The 27,077-nt window shown below is 39.2% G+C and overlaps 1 protein-coding gene across 1 annotated transcript; it reads right to left on the bottom strand.

Moving 5' to 3' along the window:
- Positions 1 to 1,799: 1,799 nt before the first annotated feature.
- LOC117662706 (keratin, type II cytoskeletal cochleal-like) lies at positions 1,800 to 27,077 on the bottom strand. Its single transcript, XM_034412245.3, has 9 exons — positions 26,450 to 27,077; positions 24,379 to 24,590; positions 15,366 to 15,426; positions 13,447 to 13,542; positions 11,592 to 11,756; positions 10,664 to 10,789; positions 6,619 to 6,839; positions 5,253 to 5,287; positions 1,800 to 2,362 (listed from the first exon to the last, which is right to left on the bottom strand). The coding sequence occupies exons 1-9, from the start codon at positions 26,801 to 26,803 to the stop codon at positions 2,175 to 2,177; spliced, it is 1,458 nt and encodes a 485-aa protein (XP_034268136.2). The 5' UTR covers positions 26,804 to 27,077; the 3' UTR covers positions 1,800 to 2,174.

Below are 27,077 nucleotides of genomic sequence, written 5' to 3'. Positions count from 1 at the left end.
GGCCTTTAGGTGCTTTGGAAAACAGCTTGACCCCCTCTTCTCTGTGGCAGCCCCTCAAATATTGGAACACTGCTATCAGTGGTCCTTCTCTTTACTAGACTAGCCATGCCCAGTTCATGTAGAGAAATCCTAATTTATCTCCCATCCTAACAGTAAAATTTTATTAGCAGACAATAGCTAAAAATTCACAGTGGGACAATGATACATTTTACTGATTAACTGATTTTCCTTCAAAAAGAGATGGTGTTTGCTTTTCTCTCGAAAAGCTTGGAAACTTCATCCATTGCTAAATAATATGTAAAAGAGGGTTTTGATACAATTATAATACAGAACAGACTAAGTCATTCAATATAGCTCTGGCCACTCAATCTCAAGCAGTTTTCTTCTAATTCCTGCATTCACTGCTATGTCTTGGGACTCTCCTTTACTCAAACTTTCTTGTCTCTTACTGTTAGAAAAACTTGCAAGTGCCTCTAAGTACAGTATGTCTCTCTGTGTGAATATGTTTGGTGTACATGTATATGTGTTTCCTGATTGCTTATTTGCACCCTATGACTATCATTAAGTGTTGTACCAGTGGTGAAATTCAAATTACTACCGGTTCTGTGGGCATGGTTTGGTGGGTGTGGTGTGGCTTGGTGGGTGTGGCAGGGGAAGGATATTGCAAAATCTCCATTCCCACCCCACTCCAGGGGAAGGATACTGCAAAATTCACATTCCCTCCCCATTCTGGGGGAAGGATATTGCAAAATCTCCATTCCCACCCCACTCTGGGGCCAGCCAGAGGTGGTATTTGCCGGTTTTCCGAACTACTCAAAATTTTCTCTACCGGTTCTCTGAACTACTCAAAATTTCCGCTACCGGTTCTCCAGAACCTGCTGGATTTCACCCGTGTTGTACCTTAGGATTCTTGAAGGGTGTATCTTGTATTTTTATGTACACTGAGAGCATATGCACCAAAGACAAATTCCTTGTGTGTCCAATCACATTTGGCCAATAAAGAATTCTATTCTATTCTATTCTATTCTATTCTATTCTATTCTATTCTATTCTATTCTATTCTATTCTATTCTATTCTATTCTATTCTATTCTATTCTATTCTATTCTATTCTATTCTATTCTATTCTATTCTGTGCATGCATCAATCTTTTCACCAAGATTGCTTATCTTAACTGTTTGGATTTAAGACTTTTTTAGGAGACTAGACTGTAACTGTCCAAAATTGTTGGGTCCAGCTTGTTGAGGAGGGGATACATCACCACTTCTTTCATTGCAGGAGAAACTACCCCTTTCTCAAGGAAGCTAATACCATCACAAGGACCCAACTACGGGTCACTTCCTGAGCAGCTTTAACAGCCCAGGAAGGGCCTGAATGTAATAAAGAGGTGGCTGAACTCCAAATGGGAAGACTTTATCCATGTCAAGGTACCAAAACAACTATTTTTGAAGACTTTTCAGTAGCTACTAGCATAGAAAAGTTTCTGTTTTCATAAAATCCCAATTTATGCAGCAATGCGTAATTACTACTTAAGTGAACTTCCTGAGGAACAACCCTTTCCTAGTTTTCTTAATGACAGCATATAGCTCTACCGTCTGGATCTTATAAGTTATTTGATTGCCTGCCTTCTCTCCACTTCAGCCTTAAATAATTATCTTGGCTGGGATAAGGCAAGAATTCAAAGGGCTGATCAGTTGTTGTTGTTTTTTAAAAAAGTGGATGATAAACATGGCACCATATCCATTCTTCTTTATCCAGTGTATATGGAAGAAAAGTGAAAAGAATCACAGAAGAACATCGTTTAGGAGAAAAGTAAGATAGCCTCAGCTTTATTTGTATGAATTTAACTCCTTCACCACCCCCAAAAAAACAGATAGGAAAATGCAGCACATTTTTTACATCAAAGCCAGAGCATGTGGTTACTTTCTGACCAAGGTTTACTCTGTTGTCAACAACGAAGTTCTCCTTGGTCTGAATGGGGACAAGAAGAGAATTAAGGGTGTTTAAAGTAAGTAGGGAGGAGCTCATGAATTTAGAGATTTGTATCATCATCAGCGGCCATTTTGGGGTGCTGAAACAAAACAACCCCTTTCCCCAAGCCCATATTTTCTTCTCTGTTGCAAGGAAAGGAAGGGACATTTCTTTTATTCAGTGATGATTCTTTCTTTGCTTATTTCAATTTCTGATGCTTCTCCTGGATGTGCTTGTCACACTATATGTCGATTTCAGGCCACTCGAGCCACCTCCAGAGGTAAAACCAAGAGCTCCAGTGCCCATTCCACTTCCCAGATTAAATCCTCCACCATAGCCAAGACCACTTCCGCTGCTGTATGTAGTACCACCACCAGTGGAATTGACCATAGCTGCAGTATACAAAAAAAGCATGTCATGTTTAGCAGAAACAGTGAGACACCTTGGAATATTCTAACAAATATTCTGCCAACAACAGCAAGCTTTGATTCTTGAAGGGAGTGGACACATTAACTATGGCTCAGCAGAGGCCACAATTTATAATTTCATTTATATGAAAGGTGATTTTGGCTCTCTTGCTCTCCCATTCAGTTGGCTTCCCTTGTCCTCAGAGATCTCATATAGAGTAGGCTGACTTGCAACATGGCAGTGTGGTGAAGCCACATTGATTTTGGGATCTCTGATTGACCATCCTATCTTCTTTGACTGAGGTAGGATAAGGCAACCAAAGAAACCCTTTGTTTTCTTTATTGAAACTGATGGTTCACCACTGGTTTCAAAACCACAAATAATCTAATAGATATTTCCTCAGGTTATAAAGATGGCTGCTGCCAATATTCATTCAGAATACACATCCCTGTAACTGACTTTCACTATTCGATGTCCTCTGTTCTGAAATAAGAGGAAGAAATCCTTGGCTTTCTTCTCATTGGTTTAAACATTTTCAAATGGCTACCATATCCCATCCCCAGCTGTCTCTTCTCAAGGTTTGGTTCCTTCAATATATCTCCATACAACTTAGTTTTCCATCACCTGATCGTGTTCACTGACCTTTGCTAAATCCTTATTAAAATGTAGTGCCCAGGACAGTATTCAAAGGCGGTCCGACCAATGCAGAACTACTATTTTCCCCGATTTGGAAATTCTACTTCTGTTGACATGACTAAAATGTACAAATGGCTTCTTTGCAGTGACCTTACACTACTGTGTCAGATTCCGTCTCTCATCGTTCTGAATGTATTTTACAAGTACATTTTTAATATTGAGCCAGGTTTCTCACATCCTGTCCTGGGCTCCTGACTCTTGTTAAATTTCATTCTGCAGCTTCCAGCCGATTTCTTCAATCTATCAAGATTGGCTGGCAATGAGAATTAACTGAGAATTAACCATATTCATTACACTTATTTAGTTTATGCAACTATTATTATGGATCCGGGACACTTATAGTAGATCTACATAAAAAAATATAAATACATATTCTTCACTCTACCTTTCATAAGAAAGCTGTTGATATGAAAGGCAAAATTCAGTCTCTGAATCCCTTCCTGACTGAGAATATCTCTTATGAAAATAGAAGTTAACATCTTGCATATTAGCCTTTATTTCTGTATCCTTGAATCAGTGGTGGGTTTCAAAAAATTTTACTACTGGGTGTGGGTGTGGCTTGGTGGGCGTGGCATGGCTTGGTGGGCATGGCAGGGGAAGGATACTGTAAAATTTCCATTTCATATGAAGACCAGCTGTCTGGCACACATGTGTACAATGGAACCCGGAAGAGAGCAGTTGGCCAGTATGCATGCGTGCAACGGAACCCAGAAGAGCAGCTGGCGAAGGCGTGCATGCCCACATAGAGGGCTCTGCGTGCCACCTCTGGCATGCGTGCCACAGGTTCGCCATCATGGCCCTAAAGCGAAGGAACATACAGCTGAGTATGGCCCTGAGAAATTGCTCCAAATTATCAAAATGTGATATTTAACATGATAGAAGATGAAATTATTAAATGCATAGCTATTATAGAATCCCCACCCTCCTATCCTTCCACAAGAGCCTGAAGACCTGGTTCTACCGGTTGGCCTGGGGGGCCAAATGGGGGATTTCCACACTGGAAGTGGCTGCCGGATTGATGGCAGACTCCACCTCCCCTCCCTCCTTGCTCTATGCTCTCCACCCATCCATTTTTGGGTTATCGGATTGATGTATCCTTGTTGTATTCCTTTCTTATTGTTTATTTTTCAGGTAGCACTCAGCTTACAACGTCACTGAAAAAAAGTGACTTATGACCATTTGTCACACTTATGACCACTGCGGCATCCCCATGTTCACATGATCAAAATTCAGATGCTTGGCAACTGACTCATATTTATGACGGTTGCACTGTCCCAGGATCATGTGATCCCCTTTTGCGACCTTCTGACAAGCAAAGTCAGACCTAACAACCCTGTTACTAACTTAACAACTGCAGTGATTCACTTAACAACTGTGGCAAGAAAGGTCGCAAAATGGAGCAAAACTCACTTAACAGTGAGATTGTAAATTGATTGCTACCTATAAAATGAACGATGAGAAAGTAATACAATGAGAATGTGTCGCTTAGCAACATAAATTTGGAGTTCAATTGTGCCCGTAAATTGAGTTCTATCTATATTGTTCTATTATTTTATTTCTATTCTGTTCAAACTGCTTTCATTTTCTTCTTTTTTATTACCCCATGGTGAGATAGGAGGCAAATAAATAAATAAATAAATTTGATAAATAAATAATCTCTACACTTATTTTAATTAAGTCTAAATGTTTTTCCTAGCTATTTTGCGTTCCAAAAAATCTCCTATTTTTTCGAACACAACTATAAGTACAGCCAGTCCTTGTTTAGCAATTGCAATTGGGATCAATAACATGGTCATTAAGCAAGGTTGTCACTAAGTGAAAATGACATGACCATGACTATGCTTATAATTTTTCTGTTTTCCTTTGCTTCTTGCCACTTCCTTCAGCTGAATTGGGGTACCTTCTGTTTGAGGACAATTTGGCATCGGCTAAGTAAGTGAAAATAAATGCAGAAAGACACTGCAAAGTTTATAAATGTGAGGACTGATCACTAAGGGGATTTTTGAACACTGAACTTTGGTCATTATACAAGGCAGTCACTAAGTGAGGAAGCCTAGGGGAAACTTTCATCTTGGAGAAAATTAAAAATTGCTGCCCTAAGGGATGATTTCCATTATCTGTGGTCCCTGGGGTTTAATATATACCGAAAAGAAGTCAAGAAATAAGAAGTAAACTTACTCATGCTTACAGAACCAGCTCCGTCTCCAGACAACCTATTGTGTGAGAAATAAGCACACAAGCAATTAAAAAAAAACCCGTTCATTTTTCTAATTGAAAGATTTTAGTCTTGGCAATAAGGAAACAAAACATTATTAATAAAATATTCAGAAGAGACAGCTAACTGACTCTTGCCGGTTTTAATTAATGTGTGCTGTTGGCCTTAGGAAGAAGATGAGAAATACTACGTTGGATGGGATTAATGATCCAGAAGATTACTGTCCCCCACCCAGTCCTTTATTGTTGTTAATTGACAACAATACGAGTCAGATAAGCTTAAAGGACAAAGCATAGATCTCCTTCATGATTCACTTAATTTCAATCATTTCACTATAGGCGTTTCAGTTAATGAAAGGTAACTTTGGATTAAATGTACAAAGCGGATACATATACATAGTGGACTTTAGCAGTTGGTATTAAGTTATTTATGTATCATCAACATCATTTTAGCCATTGCCTGCAGGATGAAGGGCTCTTCTGCACGTTTCCAAACAATACGGTCTTGAGCTTTCTTTTGCCAATTGGGCCCGCAATACTTGCTGATGTCATCGATCCATCTTCATTTTAGGTCTCTTTTGTGGATGCTTTTTTATCAAGTGGGATCCATTCTCTGACTATTTATACATACACACACACACACAAACATACACACACCAGTGGTGGGTTGCTACTGGTTCACCCCGAATCAGGCAAACCAGTAGTGGCGGCGGCGGGAGGCATGCGCAAAAGTATCGCACACGAGCACACACGCACACATGAGCAAACCGGTAGCAATGGGCTTTGAATCCCACTATGCACACACACACACACACACACACAGAGAGAGAGAGAGAGAGAGAGAGAGAGAGATACATGCTCACACAAGCACGAAGCTGAAAACACCAGCCTGAAGATGACGAGTGAGACCTCATCGAAACGTCGCCAAGATACTCTCAATCTTATACAGGAAAAGACCCAAATACGCCAAGACTTGCATACATACAATAAATATACACATACACATACATACATAAGCTACCCAGAATTACCCTGTGGTAAGATGGGTGGTCAATATATTTTATAAATAAACAAACAAATATTTAAAAAAACAACCGTTTTTAAAAACTAAATGCCTTCTTGGCCTTAGATGTTTGTGCTACAGCAGAAGTCTTATTAGAAGAGGCAATCGCTTCCATAGGCAATGATCGTTGCCTATGATTATTTTATATATAATCCATACAGGGACATAAAACCTTGATTGGTTTTTTTTAAAAAAACCCACTTGACTGAACACTGCAGCCCTAATAAAGTTGGTGCAATGATCAGAATATTACTTCCAGCCACATACCTGCTCTCCTCCCCTTCCAGCAGCTTTCTGTAAGTAGCAATCTCAATATCCAGAGCCAACTTGGTATTCATCAGCTCGTGATATTCGCGTAGCTGGTGGGCCATCTCTTGCTTAGCTTTGTTGAGGGCCAGCTCCAGCTCCTCCAATTTCCCCTTGGCGTCTTTGACAGCCCGTGTACCACGTTCCTCTGCTTCAGCAATGGCGACTTCCAGCTTGGCATTCTAGAGAGACAGACCAAGAGGACAGAATTACTCAGACGTTCTGCCTTTTCATTTCATCCACCATGGAGGAGGAGAAAACGAAAAGTGCTCCAAAGGGTATTGTATGGGGACATCCATTCATCCTTTCTTTTTTTCTTTTTTCTTTTGCTACTTTTTTTTTTTTTTTACAGGAAATATATTCAGAACCAATCCCTAACTGTGACCAGAAAAAAAAATAAAAAATCTAAAGTTGGCTTCAGCTGCCAAGGCAAGACTGAGCCTGTTAGGTCAGTTTACAAGAATCCAGGAACTTGTGGTGAGTAATTTTTATTGTAAAGTTACTAGCCATAAAGAAAGCATCTCAGCAAGTAGAAGGTTTCAAGCCTTCTATAGATTCAATATTCAACCCCGTTTGCATCTTTTCCTTCTGCTTATCGGGTGGGATTCAGCCAGTTCAGACCAATTTGGGCGAACCGACAGCTGAGAGCAAACCGGTTCGCTCTGAGACGATCAATGGGAGTTTTATTATCTATGTTGACAACAGCAAAGATGGAAAGACACACTAATTCCTGCAATGGAAGAGTAGATGTTAAAGGTGATGGAGTTAGAGGGATGGTGAATCTGACTGTTTTAATTAAAGAGAAGAACTTTGTCAGTTTCATTTCTATTGTTTCTGCTTTGTTATTGCTCTATTTCTGGACTTTTTGCTCGAAACTGAAACAAATGAAACTTTCACTTTAGGTTTTGATGATTAGAATGATTTTTTTAAAATTTTATAAATAGCTTGAAACGTTTATGTTGTGTATTTTGTTTGCATTTTACACTACTGAAAAAAGTTGAAAGTCACAACTTTTTTCTCACTTTGCACTTCTCTCTTTCTTTTAGTTCTCTAACTTTTGTTTTTCCTGTATTTTTATTTTATAAAGTCATGGCAAAAAAAGAATGAGCATCCTGCATCAAATAGTTCTGGTGAATAAAAGACAGAAAACTCCAAATTGGTTATTTTTATATGTCTCTTCTTATTTATTATTTTTATTTATATGCCACCCTCTTCCTGTCCACTTGTCTTGCTTCGTTTGCAATTGCACTCTTTAAAATGACCAGGAGGGTGTCTTAAAATAGCTAAAGAGAATATCTTGAGAATGGTGTGATGGTATGCTAAAGCCATCAAATGGACTATATATCTCTTCCTACTATTAGTGAGGAATCTCAGTTCTCAGTGTACTCACACAAGAAAATAAAAACTTTCCTGCAAAAAGAAGGGGAAAACAGCTGGGAAGTAAAGGGAGCTTCAATCGATTCTATCTCGGCAGATCACAATCATCCCATAGAACAGCAAGGCATTAACTTCTCTTTAGAAGTCAGTGCAATCATTCAACTGATTCTGTACAGTGATACACTGCCCTCTAGGTCATAGTCCAGCAAATAGTGCTGTGTCTTTAAGAAGAAAAAGAGGGACAAAGGGGAGGAGAGCATTGGTCAGCAGCAGTACAGTGCCTGCATTGTATACTGAAAGTAGTTCAACAAGTACAAAGAGTTCAGGTTGGAACATTTGGGAAACTACTTATTGAAGATCAGGAAAAGCCCTGGCAGGGCAAAAATAGATTCCACTAAAGGAGCCAATAATCTGACTTTGTAAAACAGGGTTGAGGAACTTGTGCTAGCAGTCATGATTCAGTCATCTAGAACTCTTTGTAGAGGAAGCAAAAGCTTTTAAATAAACTGATCTATTTAAATCAATGCACAAACATCACTAGCAGTGTACTTGTAATTTGATATATTAAGGGAGAAGGGCCCATATGCAACTTTTTCTGTCTCTTCCCCCCTCCCAGAGCAGACCCAATTCGTGGCACCTGTAGTCAGTAAGTCAATAAATGCTTTTGCTTGGCAATCCTACGCACAGTCACTCATGCCTTCGTCACCTCTCGTCTGGACTATTGTAACGCTCTCTACATGGGGCTCCCCTTGAGGTGCACTCGGAGGCTCCAACTGGCGCAGAGTGCGGCCGCGCGGGTGGTTATGGGAGCGACGTGGAGTTCCCATGTAACACCTCTCCTGCGCAAGCTGCACTGGCTCCTGGTGGTCTTCCGGGTGTGCTTCAAGGTTTTGGTTATCACCTTTAGAGTGCTCCATGGCTTAGGACCTGGTTATCTACGGGACCGCCTGCTACCACCAATAGCCTCCCACCGGCCAGTACGCTCCCATAGAGAGGGGCTCCTCCGGGTGCCGTCGGCCAAACAATGTCAACTGGCGGCCCCTAGGGGGAGAGCCTTCTCTGTGGGGGCACCTACGATCTGGAAGGAGCTCCCCCTGAAGATACGGAGGATCCCGGATCTGCGCACGTTCCGTCGCACGCTCAAGACTTTCTTATTTCATCAAGCTGGCCTGGCCTAAATCTTCTCCCCTTTTAAATGTAAATTTTAATTTGTTTTTAAATTATTGGGTATTTTAAATTGTCTCAGCCAAATTATTTAATTCATTTTTATTCTATTTTAAATTTTTGTATTTATGTGTTTTATTCTGTGGCTGTTCACCGCCCTGAGTCCTTCGGGAGTAGGGCGGTATATAAATCCAATAAAATAAATAAATAAAAAATAAATAAAAATCATTGAGAACAGTAATTTAGAAAGGAGTTCAAGAAATGTGACCCGCAGCATTTAAAATCAATATGAGAATGAATATTAATCCAACATCCGTGTCAAATGCATGTTCCCAAGGGAGCATGTTCCTTAGTCTGAGAACAAGACACAGGGAGGTACTTTTCTCTCCATGCCCCCAAAAATGGGCTTCTGGGAACAGGAGGGCTTCCAAAATGACTTGTGCAAATCTTCATGGTAAGCAGTCTATCATCATCTGCCCTAGCATTGATAAGGTGAAAGGTAAAATGCCTTCATATGCATCTAGGATCAGGAAACAGCAATCTCAAAGGAAAAAGGAGGGAGGGGAAATCTAATCATCTGCCCTTTGCCCACCATTCATGCCACAATCATTTATTGCATTGTTGATATGAGATAAAATTACTAGCCATTTGCTATGCAGGGAATGTTTAGGTCCGCCACTCCCTCTATTGTAAGAGTGTAGAAGAAGGGTGTAATGCTAAACATCTGGGCTTCAGACCTCCCATTCATCATTTAGAAGTGAATTCCCCTGGGTCCCTGTATTTGCATTGCTTCTCTTTGAATGTTTGCTGAAGTCTCCCTGCCCTGAAGTCAAACACACAGTATGGAGAGACAATAACTTAACTCTCACTTTTGTGCAAACAGTCTACTTCATTTATCATGAAATATCCAATCCTTGCAGGTAACTGTAGCACAATTATATAAGCAGGTGGGGGTTGATGTATTTTTTTAACTTATATATTATTTATTCAAAGCTGCCCAAGCAGAAAAAAAAGGAAACGATTATGGCTTGGAACATCATGAATTCAACACTTAGGTAGGTGAGGGCCAAAATGAAGGAAACAGATGTGTGGCCAGATCTCCCCCCCCCCTTTTTTTAACATTTCAGCAGCTATAAAGGGCTCCAATTTCTCCATAATCTATTATCCCTGCTTTTTACCAAAAGAACTTTGACTCCAACCAAGTTTGCGATAGAATCTCAACCTGCTTTTTCTTGCAGTTCTTTATAGTAACAAGATAGATACATCTGGCTTTAAAAAGAAACCATAAATCCAACATTATAGTTCCAGCTGTGGTCTATTTCCTGCAAGGATTTAAATTGTAAGTGGGATGGTAAGTTGGGTTGTTGGGGCTGGGCATGACATTATACCACACTCGAGTCTTATTCCTTGGTACTCAGTGTAGTTTTTGTAGTGAGAGAGGCTAGTATTTCTTTTTCTTGCTCACCTGGTTTTTCGTATTTTCAATCTCAGCTTGCAGCCTCAGTATTAAGCGGTTAATCTCTGCAATCTCATTCTTTGTGTTCCGCAGGTCTTCTCCATGTTTTCCAGCGGTAGCTTGCAAGACCTCAAACTAAAATTAATAAAAGATTCAGAAAATATGCTGTGGAAAATATAAAGGGAGGTTGCTAGTCTTCCCCTCCTCATTCTAGGCTCCTGCCTGGGCTCAGTTCCCTATCACATCCTGGAACTATACATAATCTTCAAGTTTCAGAATTGTTTTCTATGCAAAGACAAAAAAAATATCTTCTTTGCTCCAAGTAGCAACTGACCCCTTTCTGAGGCTAGAATGACAAGTATAAAATGCCCATGTAAATTTCTTCAGGTGAATGGGGTATGTATGTGTGAATTGAGGGAGAAGGTTAGGAGAGAGAGTGAGCTGAAAGAGTATAAATGACTATTAAGACAGTTTGTGGAAAACTAGGAAAAATTCCTAGAAGGGATAGGACACAAACAACATCAATCTCTTATCACATATCTCCAATGTTACATATACATTTGTCTATTGCTTATTTGAGAAATTTCCTGAAAAATTCATCCAATGGGCATTGCAAAATGAACAGTCATAACGAAGGAAAAGGCTAACTGATGGTGATATCATTACAGCTTCTACTCAAAGGAGTAGATTTAACGATGTCGGAGATACAATAGAAGTTCCAAATATGTTATGAAGGCAAGAAAAAGTATCCATATTAATCATAAATTTGAGATTCATTTGCAGCAGCTATCCAACAACGTCAGTACCTAGAAGGGGCTTTCTTAAACATCTGCAATGTATTTGAAAACTATAATACAGCATCAAGCCGTTATCAATAATCTACTGGATATCACGCAGTGGGCTCCCTTTTAAACCCATCTTTTCCGCCATTGCTCACCTTGCTTTGGTACCAGCTTTCTGCCTCCATCCTGCTCTTATTAGCAATATCCTCATATTGAGCTTTGACCTCAGCAATGATGCTGTCCAAGTTCAGGTTCCGATTGTTGTCCATTTGAAGAACAACAGATGTATCAGAGATCTGGGCCTGCATTTCAGCTAGTTCCTGAAAGGGGAAAAAAAAAACCCAGACATTAGTTGTGTGCTGCCCTTCCTGTGTTGTTCTGGTGAGGATGTACCAGCACAACAGTTGAAGTCTAAAGAGAGGAATGAGGTAGCCTTTGAAACCAAGTTTCTTGCTTTAATTAAATATTCAATAAGAGTGATAATTAATACGGGCAGTTTTTCATGGGATTAGGATCAGAATGGCGGCTCAGTATTCATTGAATTACATGTGCTTTGTATTATGTACAATGTACATGTACATTGAATTATAAGCATAAGCCATTGCTACATAAGGAAGACACATGTTTTTTTCCCCTCCGTAGGTTCTATTAAAACACAGAAAAAATAATGAGAACAAATACCCCAATTAAGACCTGGCAATAGCATCAATGAACAAGTGGCAGCAACTTTCTCCTGGTCATGCAAGTTGACTTAGCTCAGCTCATTGTGCCATATACATACAGAAAAACCAATATTAACTCATTAAAATAGCCGGATTTGTAAAACTCCTTTGATATCCATCTACTGCACAAAAGAATCATGTGAGAAAAGCAACTTGATATGTTTAGCAAGGGTTTCAGGTTTCCACCACAGAGCCATTTGTACATTAAATTGTGACAGGGTTGACAAATAACCTAGAGACTATGAAGAAAAGGGAGTCAGAACAAGGAAAAATAAATATATAGATTATTACATCAGTAGAATTTCAGTGCTTGTAATTTCTAACAGCTTTGTATTCAATGTCATGTCAAGCTTGAATTTAATTTTTGAGCCTCTTTATATAGGGAAACTGAATTTTTCAGTGGAATTTTGGAATATAGAACCAATCTTCGCTTAAGCAAAGTTCTCCTTGAAAATCACATTATAAAAGATGCAGCCTATTCAGTCAAAGGATGAAGTTAAATCTAACCAAAAGGTGCTATAAGTGTACTTTGCACGTTGCACTAGACTAATATTTGCTTAATCGTGGTTTGTTGAATAAGTTATAATGTCTGGGTGCACACATCACATTAATCCATTTGGAGTCTAGCAGCCAATAAATTTAAAAAGATAAAAAAATGTCAAAACTAAACAAACCACATTTTGGCTTACAAAGTAATACAGACTCAGTTAAAATAATACTTCTCAAGGCTCAAATATAATGGAGAACCATAATTTGCTTTCTTTGATTACAATTGTTACATCTGCATCTTTAAATTACTGCTAGAAGAAAATGACCTCCCTTAGTTTTCCTTGAATAAATTTATGAGAGAATTTAATTTTCCTCTTTTTTATGTTTCCTTTTTAGATACTGACTGGGCAGTATGAGATGCTAAAGCTGAATACTGTCATCACGAATGCTTATCATTATTATTTGCTAAGTTATATATTTTCTTTTAATGAGTAATCTTTATTTCTGTTAATTCTTCCCCTCCCTTTGTAAAACAACTTTGCTCAATCTCTCCTCCCATGCCAACTTTTGAGAATGACAAACTAACAGGTCATATATAAATATTTAAATAAATTCTTTACAAGGATCACTTAATTTGTCCTCTGTAAGGAGATCAGTGCCTGAGCTAAAGACAGCAATAGCACAAACATTCTTCCTTAACCTTGTATCTTCCAGATATGCATCTTGTTGACTGGGCATTGTAAACCAGCATACCTGAATGGTACCAGATTTTGGGAAAACGACAGTAAAGTTTACTTACTGCTTCATAAAGCGCCCTCAGGAAGTTTATTTCATCTGTCAGCCCATCCACTTTGCTTTCCAACTCCACCTTATTCATGTAGGAAGCATCAACATCCTAAAAGAAACCATTAGAAGAAAAGCAACTTACGTTTTTGAGAAATGGAGAAGAAGGAAAGGATGAGATTGCTACCATGGGCAAAGAAAAACAACAACAACCTGGTAATGGAGAATCTCATCTCTTTGTTGCTAGGTTTAATCATCCTTGCCCCTGCCCTAAAATGAAATTGTCAGAATGATTTAGCATTAAGGTACACATGGTACTGTGATGGTGCGATGGCTCATTGATTAAGACACTGGGCTTGTTGGCTGGAAAGCCAATGGCCCGGTCTCGAGACCCCAGCATCACATGACAGGTTGAGCTCCTGTTACTTGTCCCAGCTCCTGCCAACTTAGCAGTTTGAAAGCATGCAAATGCAAGTCGATAAATGGGTACCACTTCGGTGGGAAGGTAACAGCTCTCTGTGACATTATGCAGACCACATGACTGCAGAAACATCTTCAGATATCACTGCCTCAATGGCCCTTGAAATAGAGATGAGTTCCGCCTTCTATAATTGGCAATGACTAGCAGAGTAAAGTCCGCAGGGGCTCCTTATAGATGATACTGATTATGCAGCAGGCTACTATGGCTTTTTAAACATTATTATTATTTAAAGGCACAGCTATAATTGAGTCCACTGCAAGTGGGAAGGAGAAGTTTATCCTTTTAGTTGCAATTACACTTGTCTTCTCCTCCTATGGCACAGTCATTTTTGTTAAGCTTGGAAATAAGTTTTCTTTTCCTATACTAAACTATGTAAGGGGAAGAAGGTAGCTGCAAGTCTTCCATTTCAGATAATATGTAGTCTGTCCTTAAATTTCTTCTCCATGTGATGACTCAGTTGACCTTGGGTAGGTCACCTATCCTTGCTGTGTATCCTTTATTCTTTTCTTCTTCCGTCTCATTTGTTTGCTTTGTATACAAAGAAGAAAAACACCTGTTTACATAATATAAAACCATGGTTTTAGTGCTGTAACTGTATAATAGGGGAATAAGTGTTACATTTATTATACCCCAATGTAATTCTTGCATCAGGGCTATCCAACAGCTGAATGAATGAATGAATGAATGAATGAATGAATGAATGAATGAATGAATGAATGAAAGAAAGAAAGAAAGAAACCAATTTGCAATAGAAAGATATCCTTTTGAGGATTTTGGTGGTTGCAGCAGTGTGTTTAAGTGATTTTAAAATGCAATTTTTTTTACTCTTCCTATCATTTACATGCTTCATAAAAAGTTGAGTTAATGTTTGCAAGAATTTTCTTTTCAGAATGTTTATTAATTTCAGTTTTTATTCCGTTCAAAGTTTCTATATGGAATATTCACTTTATAGTGGAGATGACAGGTTGTACTAGTTAATATTTCCCATGAGAAAATAATCTCTGCACAGAAATAAAAACCTGACATTAAAAAATGTCTGTAACTCTTTCGGCTAACAACTTATTTTTATATGTTTATAGTTTTCTCTTTTCTTTGAAAATAAATAGATGATCCTTTCTCCATTGGCAGTTTGTGGTGATGCCATCATTTTTCGTGTGTATGGACAAGAACAGATGCCACCCAAAAGTTCACATTTCCATAATTAATATTAAATTTGAAGACATTTGAGATTTGGACATCATCACTAAAATAAAATTTTACATCCCAATGTACTGCTAATAAATTTAATAAGTAAAATTAAATTTCTACTTTGATCTATTCCAATTGTTTAAAGATACTATTTCTAGGGTTATTCTGCATATAATGCTACAGAAATTGTACTAGTAAAATCCTGTCACACCCAAAACCCTGCCATCTATAGCACAACATGCAAATTTAGGTTAATAGACTCTTACCTTCTTGAGCACGACAAATTCATTTTCTGCAGAGGTGCGCCTGTTGATTTCATCTTCATACCTGTGATGAATGTGGAAGAGACAGATGGTTTAAATAGGCTCATGAGTTACTCATCACAGAAAGTGAAAATGTATCTCACCCTAGGGAAATCAACAAGTTTCTTTCCCTCACCCTGCTATTTTAGAAAATGAAAATGTATCTTTTAACAGGATTCTTCATGTTAAACCTTCAATTTTGAGAAGTCAAATTGGACATTCAAATCTAGAACAATAAGCTTAGATATGTCCTGCTTATTGAAGATTAAGTTGTGTTGTACCAAAGAGGATTTATTCCCAAATATATATGATTACCAGAAAGCATGTTGCTTTATACCAAAGCGCTTGATTCATGTAGCCTAGCATCATCTGACTGACAAGGGATGTCTGGAAATCTGCCTATTGTGATGAGGTGGATTAGTTGCTTTCATGGTGTGGAAACAATAACTTGGTCCTTAACACCAATAAGACCAAGGAGCATATAGTGGACTACAGAAGGAATTGATCAGACATCCAGCCCTTGTTTATCAACGGAGACCGAGTGGAGCAAGTGGCCAGTTTTATGTTTATGGGTTTTATCATAAAAGAGGACCTGACCTGGGGTGCTCACATTGCAGCACTGGTCAAAAGGGCCCAGCAGAGATTATACGACTTGAGACTTCTCAGGAAACAACAATTGAATGAAAAACTGCTGGTGACCTTTTACCGCTGCACCATAGAGAGTATTTTAACTTACTGCACCTATATATGGTTAGCCAATTGCACAGTGGCAGATAGGAAAGTGCTCCAGAGGGTTAACATCATTGCTCAGAGGATCATTGCCCTCTCCCCTCTTTGGAAGAAATAGAATAGAAATAGAATAACAGAGTTGGAAGGGACCTTGGAGGTCTTCTAGTCCAACCCCCTGCCCAGGCAGGAAACCCTACACCACTTCAGACAAATGGTTATCCAACATCTTCTTAAAAATTTCCAGTGTTGGAGCATTCACAACTTCTGCAGGCAAGTTGTTCCACTTATTAATTGTTCTAACTGTCAGGAAATTTCTCCTTAGTTCTAAGTTGCTTCTCTCCTTGTTTAGTTTCCACCCATTGCTTCTTGTTCTACCCTCAGGTGCTTTGAAGAATAGTTTGACTCCCTCTTCTTTGTGGCAACCCCTGAGATATTGGAACACTGCCATCATGTTACCCCTGGTCCTTCTTTTCATTAAACTAGACACACCCAGTTCCTGCAACCGTTCTTCATATGTTTTAGCCTCCAGTCCCCTAATCATTTATAGCTCCCCTAAGAGCTTTATAGCTCCTGATGCCTTAAGAAAGTTCAGACAGTACAGGATAATAAAAACAAGGATAAATAGGCTGAAAAACAGCTTCTGTCCCAGAGCAGTAATTATATTGAATTCTACTGTATAGTGCAATATTGATGCAGTATCAGAAGTTTTCAATTCAATTGTATAGAATGTGAAGGATGTGTGTTTGTGTTTTATTTTTATAATTATAATGTACACTGAAGATGGCATTTAATTTCATTGTACAAGGTGCAATGACAATAAAGTAAACTAACTAACAGTAGACAGACTAACCCTGGGGCTATCAGCATGTACACTCCCATCTTTCCCAATAGAACTGCACTGTCAATAAAATAAAGATATACTGATATGCTGTTTTCAGTTCCAATAGTTCATGATCTAGTAGATATTGGCTACTAAGCTGTTGAAAGCTGTTATCTGGCCTATTGAATATTTGCCAGCTTGTACAAAATAGGCATAAAATACACTTATCAAACAGGATATGCAATAGATACTTGGAATGTCCATTCTCAAATGAATGCTTTAAACAGACAGTATCTAGTTTCTGAAAACTATGTGTGAATTTGGAAAAGAGAATACAGTGCTTTTGCAAAGAAGGTTGCATCCTTGCAAGCCAGACAGTCTTTGGAATGCAGAAAGAATGCCAAACAAATAAATAGCCTTGAAAATTCTGCCTTTATGAAAATTAGATTCTCTACTCTGTTGAGGTAGGGTTAAAAGAAATGGCAGAAATCAGGGTGCGGTTGGCAACAACTCTGATTCCTTATCCATCAGTTTTCAAACAAACAAACAAAAAACAAATAAGGAGAAGTCACCTACTAAAAACAGAGAAAAAATGGACACATGTCTATTGTTAAGTCTGACCAGTTACCCTTCATTGAAATATATTTTGCCCTACAACAGCCAAGAGCATAATCATGGTTATGACACTTAAAACAGCCCTGGAGATATGAAGAGACCTCCATTTCAATAGCAATAGCCCTTAGACTTATATACCACTTCATAGTGTTTTACAGCCCTCTCTAAGCAGTTTACACAGTCAGCCTATTGCCCCCAACAATCTGGGTCCTCATTTTACTGACCTCAGAAGGATGGAAGGCTGAGTCAACCTTGAGCCTGGTGAGATTCGAACTGCCAAATTGCAGGCAGCCTGCAATCAGTAGACTACATTTGCCAATATTGTAGCAAATCACGAAGGCAAAATTATAGGAATGTGTTTCCCTTTTCACTTTACTGTCTCTGCATGTCAAATGCCCTTCAAAGGAAGAAGTTGGGCAGTTTTAAAAAATAATAATATTTGGGAAATTATGTGCACCTGAAGGCAATGAAACAGAGGACAACTTTCTATAATTTTATTTTAATAAATTTATTACTTTATTGATTAATAATTTCAGTATTTTCGCCTCTGGTGTTGGTTGTAGCAGCTAAAGTTGCTGAGAACCAATTTAAATGTGTGAAGATTACACAAACAAAACACTGTGTGTGTGTCTCTCTCTCTCTCTTTCTGTCTGTCTCTCTCTCCTTCTTTCTCTGTCTCTCTCTCTCTGTGTCTGTCTCTCTCCTCTCTCTCTCTCTGTCTTTCTCTCTGTGTCTGTCTCTCTCTCCTCTCTCTGTCTCTCTCTGTGTGTCTGTCTCTCTCTCCTTCTCTCTCTGTCTCTGTCTGTCTCTGTCTGTCTGTCTCTCTCTCTCTCCTTCTCTCTCTGTCTCTCTCTCTCTCCGTGTCTCTCTCTGTGTGTCAGTCTCTCTCCTCTCTTTCTCTCTCTCCTCTCTCTCTCTCTCTCTCTCTCTCTCCTCTCTCTGTCTCTGTCTCTCTCTGTGTCTGTCTCTCTCTCCTTTTCTGTCTCTTTCTGTCTCTCTCTGTCTGTCTGTCTCTCTCTCCTTCTCTCTCTGTCTCTCTCTCTCTCCGTGTCTCTCTCTGTGTGTCAGTCTCTCTCTCCTCTCTCTGTCTCTCTCTGTGTGTGTCTCTCTCTCTCTCTCTCTTTCTCTCTCTTTCTCTTTCTTTCTCTCTCTCTCTCCCCTGCGCAACAGTGCACAAGGGGTCACTTGTCCTTATTAGATTAACATAGATTGTATTTCAGTGTATTGTACTATATGCCTTCTTCTGCTCTCCCTTTTGGAAATGTGCAAATCAAGCTTGGTCAAAAGTTGTAATCGTAGGTCGGGTGCCAGCTTCTGCAAATATAAAGTGCTGTAAACTGAAATGACCATTTCAGCCCAAGCCGGGAAGTTTTTCAAAGTCACAAAATGAGTTTGTAAGACAAATGGACTTTTGAGAATTACAACCTGGTCTTTTCCAGGTTTATTGATTCGGCCAACTGATCCTCCACAATAGGGAATAGTTACAGCTGGAGCTCCGTTTGTTCCTTTTTCTCTTCCTGCCCATTATAGCTCCTCTTTTCTTCATTTCATTTCCAATTTCCTTTTTGCCTCTTTTCTACCAGGAGGAAGAAGGGCTTTGTGTGTGCGCCTGCGCAGGTGCTTATATTACACAAACCTCAATCCATCATTAAACATTTTTTTCTTTTAAAAATCCTGTCTATCTTTTCTCAGACTGGGTTCTGCCAAGCATGACCCATGTCTACATTAAATGAGGAAAGGGTAGAATTATTTCCTGGGTTGTTTTCGGCTAGAACGGACAAACCTAACTTGATGAACAAAGAAAGCATAAAATTATTTTTCTTCCTCTCCTGTTGTGCATGATGACCTCTCAAAATCTGCAAATTTCTTCCTTTCTGGAAGAACCTAAAACTCCTAAAACTTAACAACTGCCATGGCTCTTTCCTATTGCAAAAAATTGTGGGGATTGTAATTTAAAGCAGATGCAGAGAATATTCTCTAAGACAGGGGTCTCCAACCTTGGCAACTTTAAGATCTGTGGACTTCAACTTCCAGATTTCTGCTGGCTGAAGAAATCTGGGAGTTGAAGTCCACAGATCTTAAAGTTGCCAAGGTTGGGGACCCCTGCTCTAAGAGACCCACTCACAAATTCCAGGAGTTCATAAAAGCAAAGACCTTTTTAAGCTGCTTATGGCACAATTGGTGTCTCACACACAGAACTATCCCTGCTATGTAAGGGGTTGGTGCCCCTTGATCGTATAAAAAGCCTAGTTAAGGCCTATCCTCAAGCTGCTCCTCCCTTTCTCCAGACATCCGTATTGTAACTTGTATGCTTTGGCAAAACATTAATAAGTTATTGACTTTCTCCTCCACAGAGACACACCCTCAGGTGTTTTATCAGTTTTGTTTGCTCTCCATTCTTATTGGAACTCGTGTGCCAACTTTTCATTTCTTAAACATAACAGGTGTGACCGGGTGAGGCAAAATAGGCGAGGAGTCCGTTTCTCTTGGACGTTTGTAAGAAGCAAAGAGCCTTTTTACACAAGTTCAGCAAGAGGCTTTTCACACAAATCCAGCGCCATTTGTTCCTTTGTCTCCACAGGAGCTTTGTGAATAACAGCGGATGTGCTTTGTGGTAAAATGCAGAGCTATCAGCAGATAAAGTAGTGTAGGTCCTTCCTCCACCTCCCTTTTTCAACAGATAGGAGGGAAAAAATGACCTTTCACTTGCTGGCATGCTCTTTGTATGAACTGATTGCATGAGAAGCTAATCCAGAAACTTCGTGGAGGGGAGGGATTTATAATACGTCCACTTAAAATGGCTCCTAATGTGGAAGAGTTAGACTATAATTTACTATACCCTTAAATTACACAGATGAGATAGCAAGTCCTAAATTCAAGGTCTGCCATATCAGCATAACCGTGCATATAGTTGAATATATAGTTGAAGAATGGATCACAGACTGAGAAAAATCTCACTCAAAATCCTCCATCATCCATACAATTTCTTAAATCATTCATTGGGTTGCTCTCAGTGAAATCTACCTCACAGAACATTGAGAAGACAAAACAAAACAAGGATTTGTGTTTGAGCTGTGCACCCTGCCCTGAATTCTTTAGAAAGTATTTTGACTTTAAAGATAACTATCGGTATACACATTTTCTAAGCTAAGTAAAAAGCTCATAAACAATCAAGCCATCAAACAAGTTGAAAGCATCAATGTTTTAAGAGTAGTATCCAAACTTCATGAAGCAGTAAAATTCAATCCAACTATGTCTTTTCTGTAACGCAAAGGAATCCAGGGGCTCTTCTGAGATTCTATTTAAGCCAGGGTTCCCTCTTAATATTGGTTCGATCTTAAACTTTTCACAGCCAAATCACTTTTCCACCACTATATGAGGCAGAGGTAGGCTGTCATTCATACTTTGTGAAAGAAATAAGAAATTTTTTTTAAGGAATTCCTTCTCAGTTCACTAGATTTGTCCTTAATGTGGTCATGCGATTAGAGGCTGGACTCCCCAGAACTGAAGGTAGAGTTTGCAAATAATATTTGCCTGACTAAGCCATAATTTACAGGTGCCATTAATTTTAAGGGACAACCATACATAAAACTAGCAGGTGATGGAATATTACAAATAAATTTTGCACATGCAGTGTTACCTGCAGTGTCTGTTACTGAGGGTAGAGATAGTTAAGGTTGTCATCGCACAATAAGATATTGTGTTGAGCCAAATTATAAGAATATATCACTCCTTCAGAGAACACAGTGGCTCCCTCCCCACTGTCACCTCCATATTTGTTCTCACTTTCATATTCTAAGTATTGGTGGTGGGCCTTTTCTAAAGCCTGTTTTAATGCCTTACCATCAGCACTTTTTGAGGGCAGCTTTAATAAAACCCCAATATTAAAAGAATTATGCCCAAGTAGAACCAATGAAGAATCTATTGAATGAATTGTTCCATACTGCACCTGAATCAAGACGGTTGGTTCTTCCCTTAAACATTTTCCTAGGCTCATGGGACTTTAATATAAATTATCTGCTAATGTCACAAACAGGGTTGTAAAATATTGCTACATATAAAAAGTACACCACAGCAGCATGATTACTGTAGAATATATGTATATTAATATAACTTGGATAGTCATGGATCAAATTATAAGGATATTTATAATTATAAGAGTTGCTTTGCAATAGTGGCTTTATTTGTTACTTTATTCAATCTTGGTTTAAGATTGCATCAGATTTGTAAACAATGCGTAAGCTAAAATAGGGTGACACAGCTATCTAGGCTAATACTGTGCTTTAACTATATGACAACTCCTTCAGATTCTAGCAATTTTCCATTCCAAAATACAGAACGCCACACAGAAAACAGCTCCAGGACAATTCACACCATTAAATCAAGGATATGTGGTAGAAAAGTAGACAAAGCATTCTCTGTCTCTGCCCATAAAGTACACATGCAGAGTTCAGGCGGATGAAACTAATTGTTCAACACCCACATTTCTGCACCTCCAGAAACTGTATACCTGAGGAAATTTTTGCAAGTGAACCTTTTAAGCCATTACACAGTTATCTGCACACCTGCTGGAAAGCCCCTTGTATGAGATTTGTAAGCATCAGGCAGAAGCGTTTTAATGCTGTCTCCTGAATTATTTAAATGAGTTTTTTTTCCCTTTTGCAAATCAGCAAATGGTATTATGCAAAAAGGGCTGTGTCATACTTAGATTCCATTTTGGCCAGACTCAGCCAGTCTTAAAGAGTTCAGAATTAGTAGGTTAAACAGGCTGGAGATCTTAATGGCTATGTGTAGGTCATACTCAGCCACAACTATTCTAGTACATTTTAACCTAATTTAACAACCAACATTTCTGTCGCACGCAGCTATAATACAGCTGTACTAGGACTATGTCATTTCTAAATAGCTTGAGCCTTTAAAAAAAACCTGTCTGACAATGTTTAACCTTCTTAACCTTGAGTAATTTTTATAGCTATATGCCATTCCATATGTTGTATCCCTACCATCCTCTTTCCAGTTTAACAGGTCAAGCTGTTCTAAATTCCCTACCCTAATCCTTTTGGTTATTCATCCTTTCACCTTTACAGGAAGAATCTATATTGTGACATGAACATTAAGGCCAAGAAACTGTCCAGTAGTTTGAGCCTAAGCACTGACAATCCAATAAGCAGAAATGCTTCATCTAAATTTCTCTGGACTGAAACTCTTTAGACTACTTGAATCTTGTATGTTATGGGAACGTTGGCCAAATGTTCTCAAATTTTCTGTTTTGTTTTATTTATTTTACTAACAGGGCCTATGTTTGGATCCTAGGCATTATATGATTGACCCCTAATTTCTCTTCAACTGCTATTTTCGAGACCGCCTTCTGCTGCATAGCTCCCAGCGACCGGTAAGATCCCACAGAGTTGGTCTCCTCCAGGTCCCATCAGCTAAACAATGCTGGCTGGTGGGACCGCGGGGGAGGGCCTTCTCTGTGGCTGCCCATTCTCTGGAACCAGTTGCCTCCTGAGGTCCGGACCATCCCCACCCTATTGGCCTTCTGAAAAGCGGTGAAGACCTGGCTTTTCCGGCAGGCCTGGGGCCGTTGATCTCGCTCTTGTGATCTGGCGAGATCTGGCTATGAATGGCGTGAATGAGTTTTTAATCTTTTTAATGTTTTTAATTTTTCAGTGTTTTTTTATAATTATTTTTTAAAATGTATTGTGAACCGCCCTGAGTCTTCGGAGAGGGGTGGCATATAAATTTAATTAATTAAATTAAATTAAATTAAAATAAATGTTCAGCTATTGATGGAAAGCAGCCAAGAAGTGCATATCATTCAGTATCTATAGTTCACATAATTCTACATTGCTAATATTCTTGGTCCTTGCAACTACTACATTTCATATGTTTCTGAACTCGACTGTACTGCAGATTCTACAGTAATTACCTTCCTTGTGGTCTCTCACCAATATTGAATCAGCACAGCCTCATCCAACCAAACTGCTTTAATGAATAACAGAGATGGTCTGGGATTGTGCAAATTGCTTCCAAGTAATTTTTGAATCACACATAGCTTTAATATCTAGTACCCTGTACTTTAGAAGTCATTGTTGCTATGGTTAGATAAAAAAACAGTCAAAGCAATTATAAATACATGACACTTTTTTTTTTACCAGCCACTACCATGAACAGAATGGCTTGCCTTTCTGCATCTGCTTCATATATTTTGCACAGAAGATTCAACAGTTCACAAGATAAATATGTGTTGTATGAACAATTCAATCTTATTTCTTTCAATGATTAAAAAAAAAATCATCTTGTCAGATTAAGGCTATTCCGTTTACAAGGAAATAGCAATATAATGTGAGTAATCCAAACACTAGTTTCTCATCCTTCTCTGAACAATATTAATACTCCTTTGATACAAGTAAAGAAGAATGAAGAAGAGGCCTCTGTGCTAACCTCTCCAGGGCTTATTTCAGGTAACAGGTAACAGTAACAGAGTTGGAAGGTACCTTAGAGGTCATCTAGTCCAACCCCCTGCTCATGCAGGAGACCTATACTAGGGATTCAACCATCCATGAGTTCATATTGCTTATTTGCAATTCAACACACGTTGGTTTGAGAATGAGTCTCTATAGGGCCAACTGCAATTTGCAATGAACTTCTATCCCCACCCCCCACCCCCCACCCCAAAAAAAGCCCACACACTTTTTAGACCCGAATTCTCTTCTAGATACTGTTCCCCCTAAAGGAAAACCTGGGATGCTTTGCACAGAGGCACCTGAAGCCTCCCTGACTCGACAAAAACCGTTATGAATACATTACTTGTTCTTAAAATCCTCGACAAGATCCTGCATGTTCTTCAGTTCTCCTTCCAGCCGTCCCTTGTCATTGTGCAAGTTGTCTAGCTGTCTCCGCAGGTTGTTAATGTAGGCCTCAAAGATGGATGCAAGGTTGCTCCGCGTACCGGTCTTTTGCTGCTGCAAGAGGCTCCACTTGGTCTCCAAAATTTTATTCTGTTGCTCAAGGAACCGGACCTGAGAAATACCCACAAGCACATTTTAAAGAACAGCTGTTTTTCCAGGACAATGTGAACATGCCACAAAATTAGATAGAAAATGACCCCCTTGAATAATGCTCAGATACAGAAAAGAGGGTCAAAGAATGAATTATCTGGCAATATTAAGTAGATAGGGAAGGGCAGAGGGAGGGAAGCTGCAAAAAAGGAACAAAAGGAACAAAAAAATAACCCTCAATGGATAAATCTTTGTTTTAGCCAATTGGTTTTAAAGCCAGCCTTTTAGCCATGGGTCAACGTGAAACACATGCCTGAATTTAGTTACACGTTTTGCAAGCTTTTTTGAACTTCTGATATTTATTTAGCTTTTGCGTGGCCGAACAGTTTAAGAGCTCTAGGAATGTACTGCATTTTCTCTTTATCAGTTTAAGAGGTGGGAGAGGTTACAGACTTCAGTTTCCAACAAAGAAACCTCCTGGTCAGTTTTACAGCTAAGCAGAGATTCATTCTTACACTGCACATTGTTCTCTAAGGTTTAAATGAATCAATTACATTAATAGGGGGGGATATAACATTTCAGGAGACATGTTAACTTACAACCAAAATGGACTAGAATTTCCATTGCTAAGCAAAAGGGTTAATAAGTAAGCCATGCCCTATTTTATGACCTGTTTTACCATGGTTGGTAAGGGAATCATGCAGTCGTTAAGCATATCTGGCTTTCCCCATTGACTTTGCTGACAAAGGTCGCAAATGACAAGCATGACTATGGTTATGTTGCAGTTGTACATGCCCATTGCCAAGCTCAGAGAGACACTAAGGACTCCTCATTTCAACCCTGAGCTACAAATATTCTCCTTTATTGCTACCATTGTCAATCTCCTGAATTTTGGTTACATGACTGTGGGGTCAGTCATAAGTCACTTTGTTTAGCGTCATTGTTTAACTTCAAGCAGTACCTTAACAAATGTTTGTAAGTGGACAATTACTTTGTATGCTCAGAGCTTTGGCTTTTTGGCTGACTACCCAACCTGACCCAGAACTGTTGGGCAAGTAGCACAAATGGCAACACAGTATATAGATGGCTTATAATGAATACTTATGGGATATCTCTGTGTAGATATCTAACATTATGCTCCCAAGCATGATTACTCAGAAGCAAACCCTATAGAATTCAGTGCAGCTACTCTCAGGAGCAAGCCGACAAAATGCAGAAGACATTAAAAGGTGAGGAAGAGTATATATAGACATAAAATCATCATGGGGCGGAATCCATACATTTTTTCCCCTTTCTCAAGAACTGCATTAACTCAAAAACATTGCAACAGTGGGTTCACAAATGTAAAAAACAAGACATTTTGGCCACTTAAGAGCCAAGCAAAAATGTTCCAGAACATATCAAGTGTAATTACTAATTATTTCAGATGTGTGCACTCATAGCTATGTGTATGACTCCCTGAATAATTTTGAATTTTGGGGGATCTCTCCTTCCTTTTTCCCCTGTGTGTATAATGTATCAGCCTCCATCCTTGACAGCATGGGAGAACAAAGTGAGGCATATCCATATTGTGAAGATGTACAGTCTTTTACAGATCAGTTCAAAAGCCTGTTATCCTGCCATACCCAGTCTTAATCAAGGGATTACTAAAAACAATCATGTGGTAAATATAGAGTCACTGAGCCATCACAGTTTAAATCCAAGTTATCTGAGTGAAAATCAAGCACTCCTTGAATGCAGCTTAAATAGTCAGCCTGAAGGAATCCTTAGCTTTGTAGAAAAAAAAAACAACGAAACATCCCAACATTATGAGTACAGTTGCAACCCACTACTAAGGCCTATAGAAACTTCTTGATATCACAAAAAGGCCCATATCTCACCTTGTCAATGAAGGTTGCAAATTTGTTGTTGAGGACCTTGATCTGCTCCTTCTCCTCCTTGCGTACCTTCTGGATGGCGGGGTCAATTTCCAGGTTGAGTGGGGACAATAGATTTGTATTAATAGTGACCTCTTGAATACCACCGCCATATCCAGACGAAGGTGAGATAGGGTAGGATGGGGAAATCCTCTTGCTGCCCAGGTTATACAAACTGGCGCTACCAAAGCCACCGGGCTTCCTAAAGCTTCCACCTCCTCTGATTCCACGGGATGAAGAAACAGAGCTGATCCGGACCTGGGAAAAATTAGAAGGGGCAGTTGCTGAACGAGAACTGAACGAAGTCAGCTGCGACATGATTGCTCGAGCAGGGAGGTTTATATCTGGCAGCTACAGATGAGGAGGGGAAGAACAGCAAGGTGTAGACTCAGGGGAGTTTAAAAAGAAAGAGTCCCTCTGAACCTGCAGGCTGGCACTTCCTTTCCTTTTTATCTATTAGAAAGAGCTGGGCTTGGCTTGGGGGCAGAGAAAGGATCATTTTACTGCCTGGAAGAATTGGGTGTGTCTGGCTGCCGGCCCACTGCCTTCAACCTGCTGAGCTCAGTGGAGAAGAAAGGCAGCTGGGGAAAAC

The sequence above is a fragment of the Pantherophis guttatus genome, chromosome 2 (genome assembly GCF_059756535.1).
Source record: "Pantherophis guttatus breed Tessera chromosome 2, ASM5975653v1, whole genome shotgun sequence".
NCBI lineage: Eukaryota > Metazoa > Chordata > Lepidosauria > Squamata > Colubridae > Pantherophis > Pantherophis guttatus.
Note: the sequence above shows the minus strand (reverse complement) of the source record. Positions and strands in the feature narration are given on the sequence as shown.

Excerpts from the sequence above, each read along its gene's own strand:
- LOC117662706 (XM_034412245.3), bottom strand. The coding sequence starts at position 26,803 with ATGTCGCAGCTGACTTCGTTCAGTTCTCGTTCAGCAACTGCCCCTTCT. Across the intron at positions 15,427-24,378 it reads GTCGAGGATTTTAAGAACAA|GTATGAAGATGAAATCAACA; the intron begins GTAATGTATTCA and ends CATTCATCACAG. Across the intron at positions 6,840-10,663 it reads TTGAAAATACGAAAAACCAG|AATGCCAAGCTGGAAGTCGC; the intron begins GTGAGCAAGAAA and ends CTGTCTCTCTAG.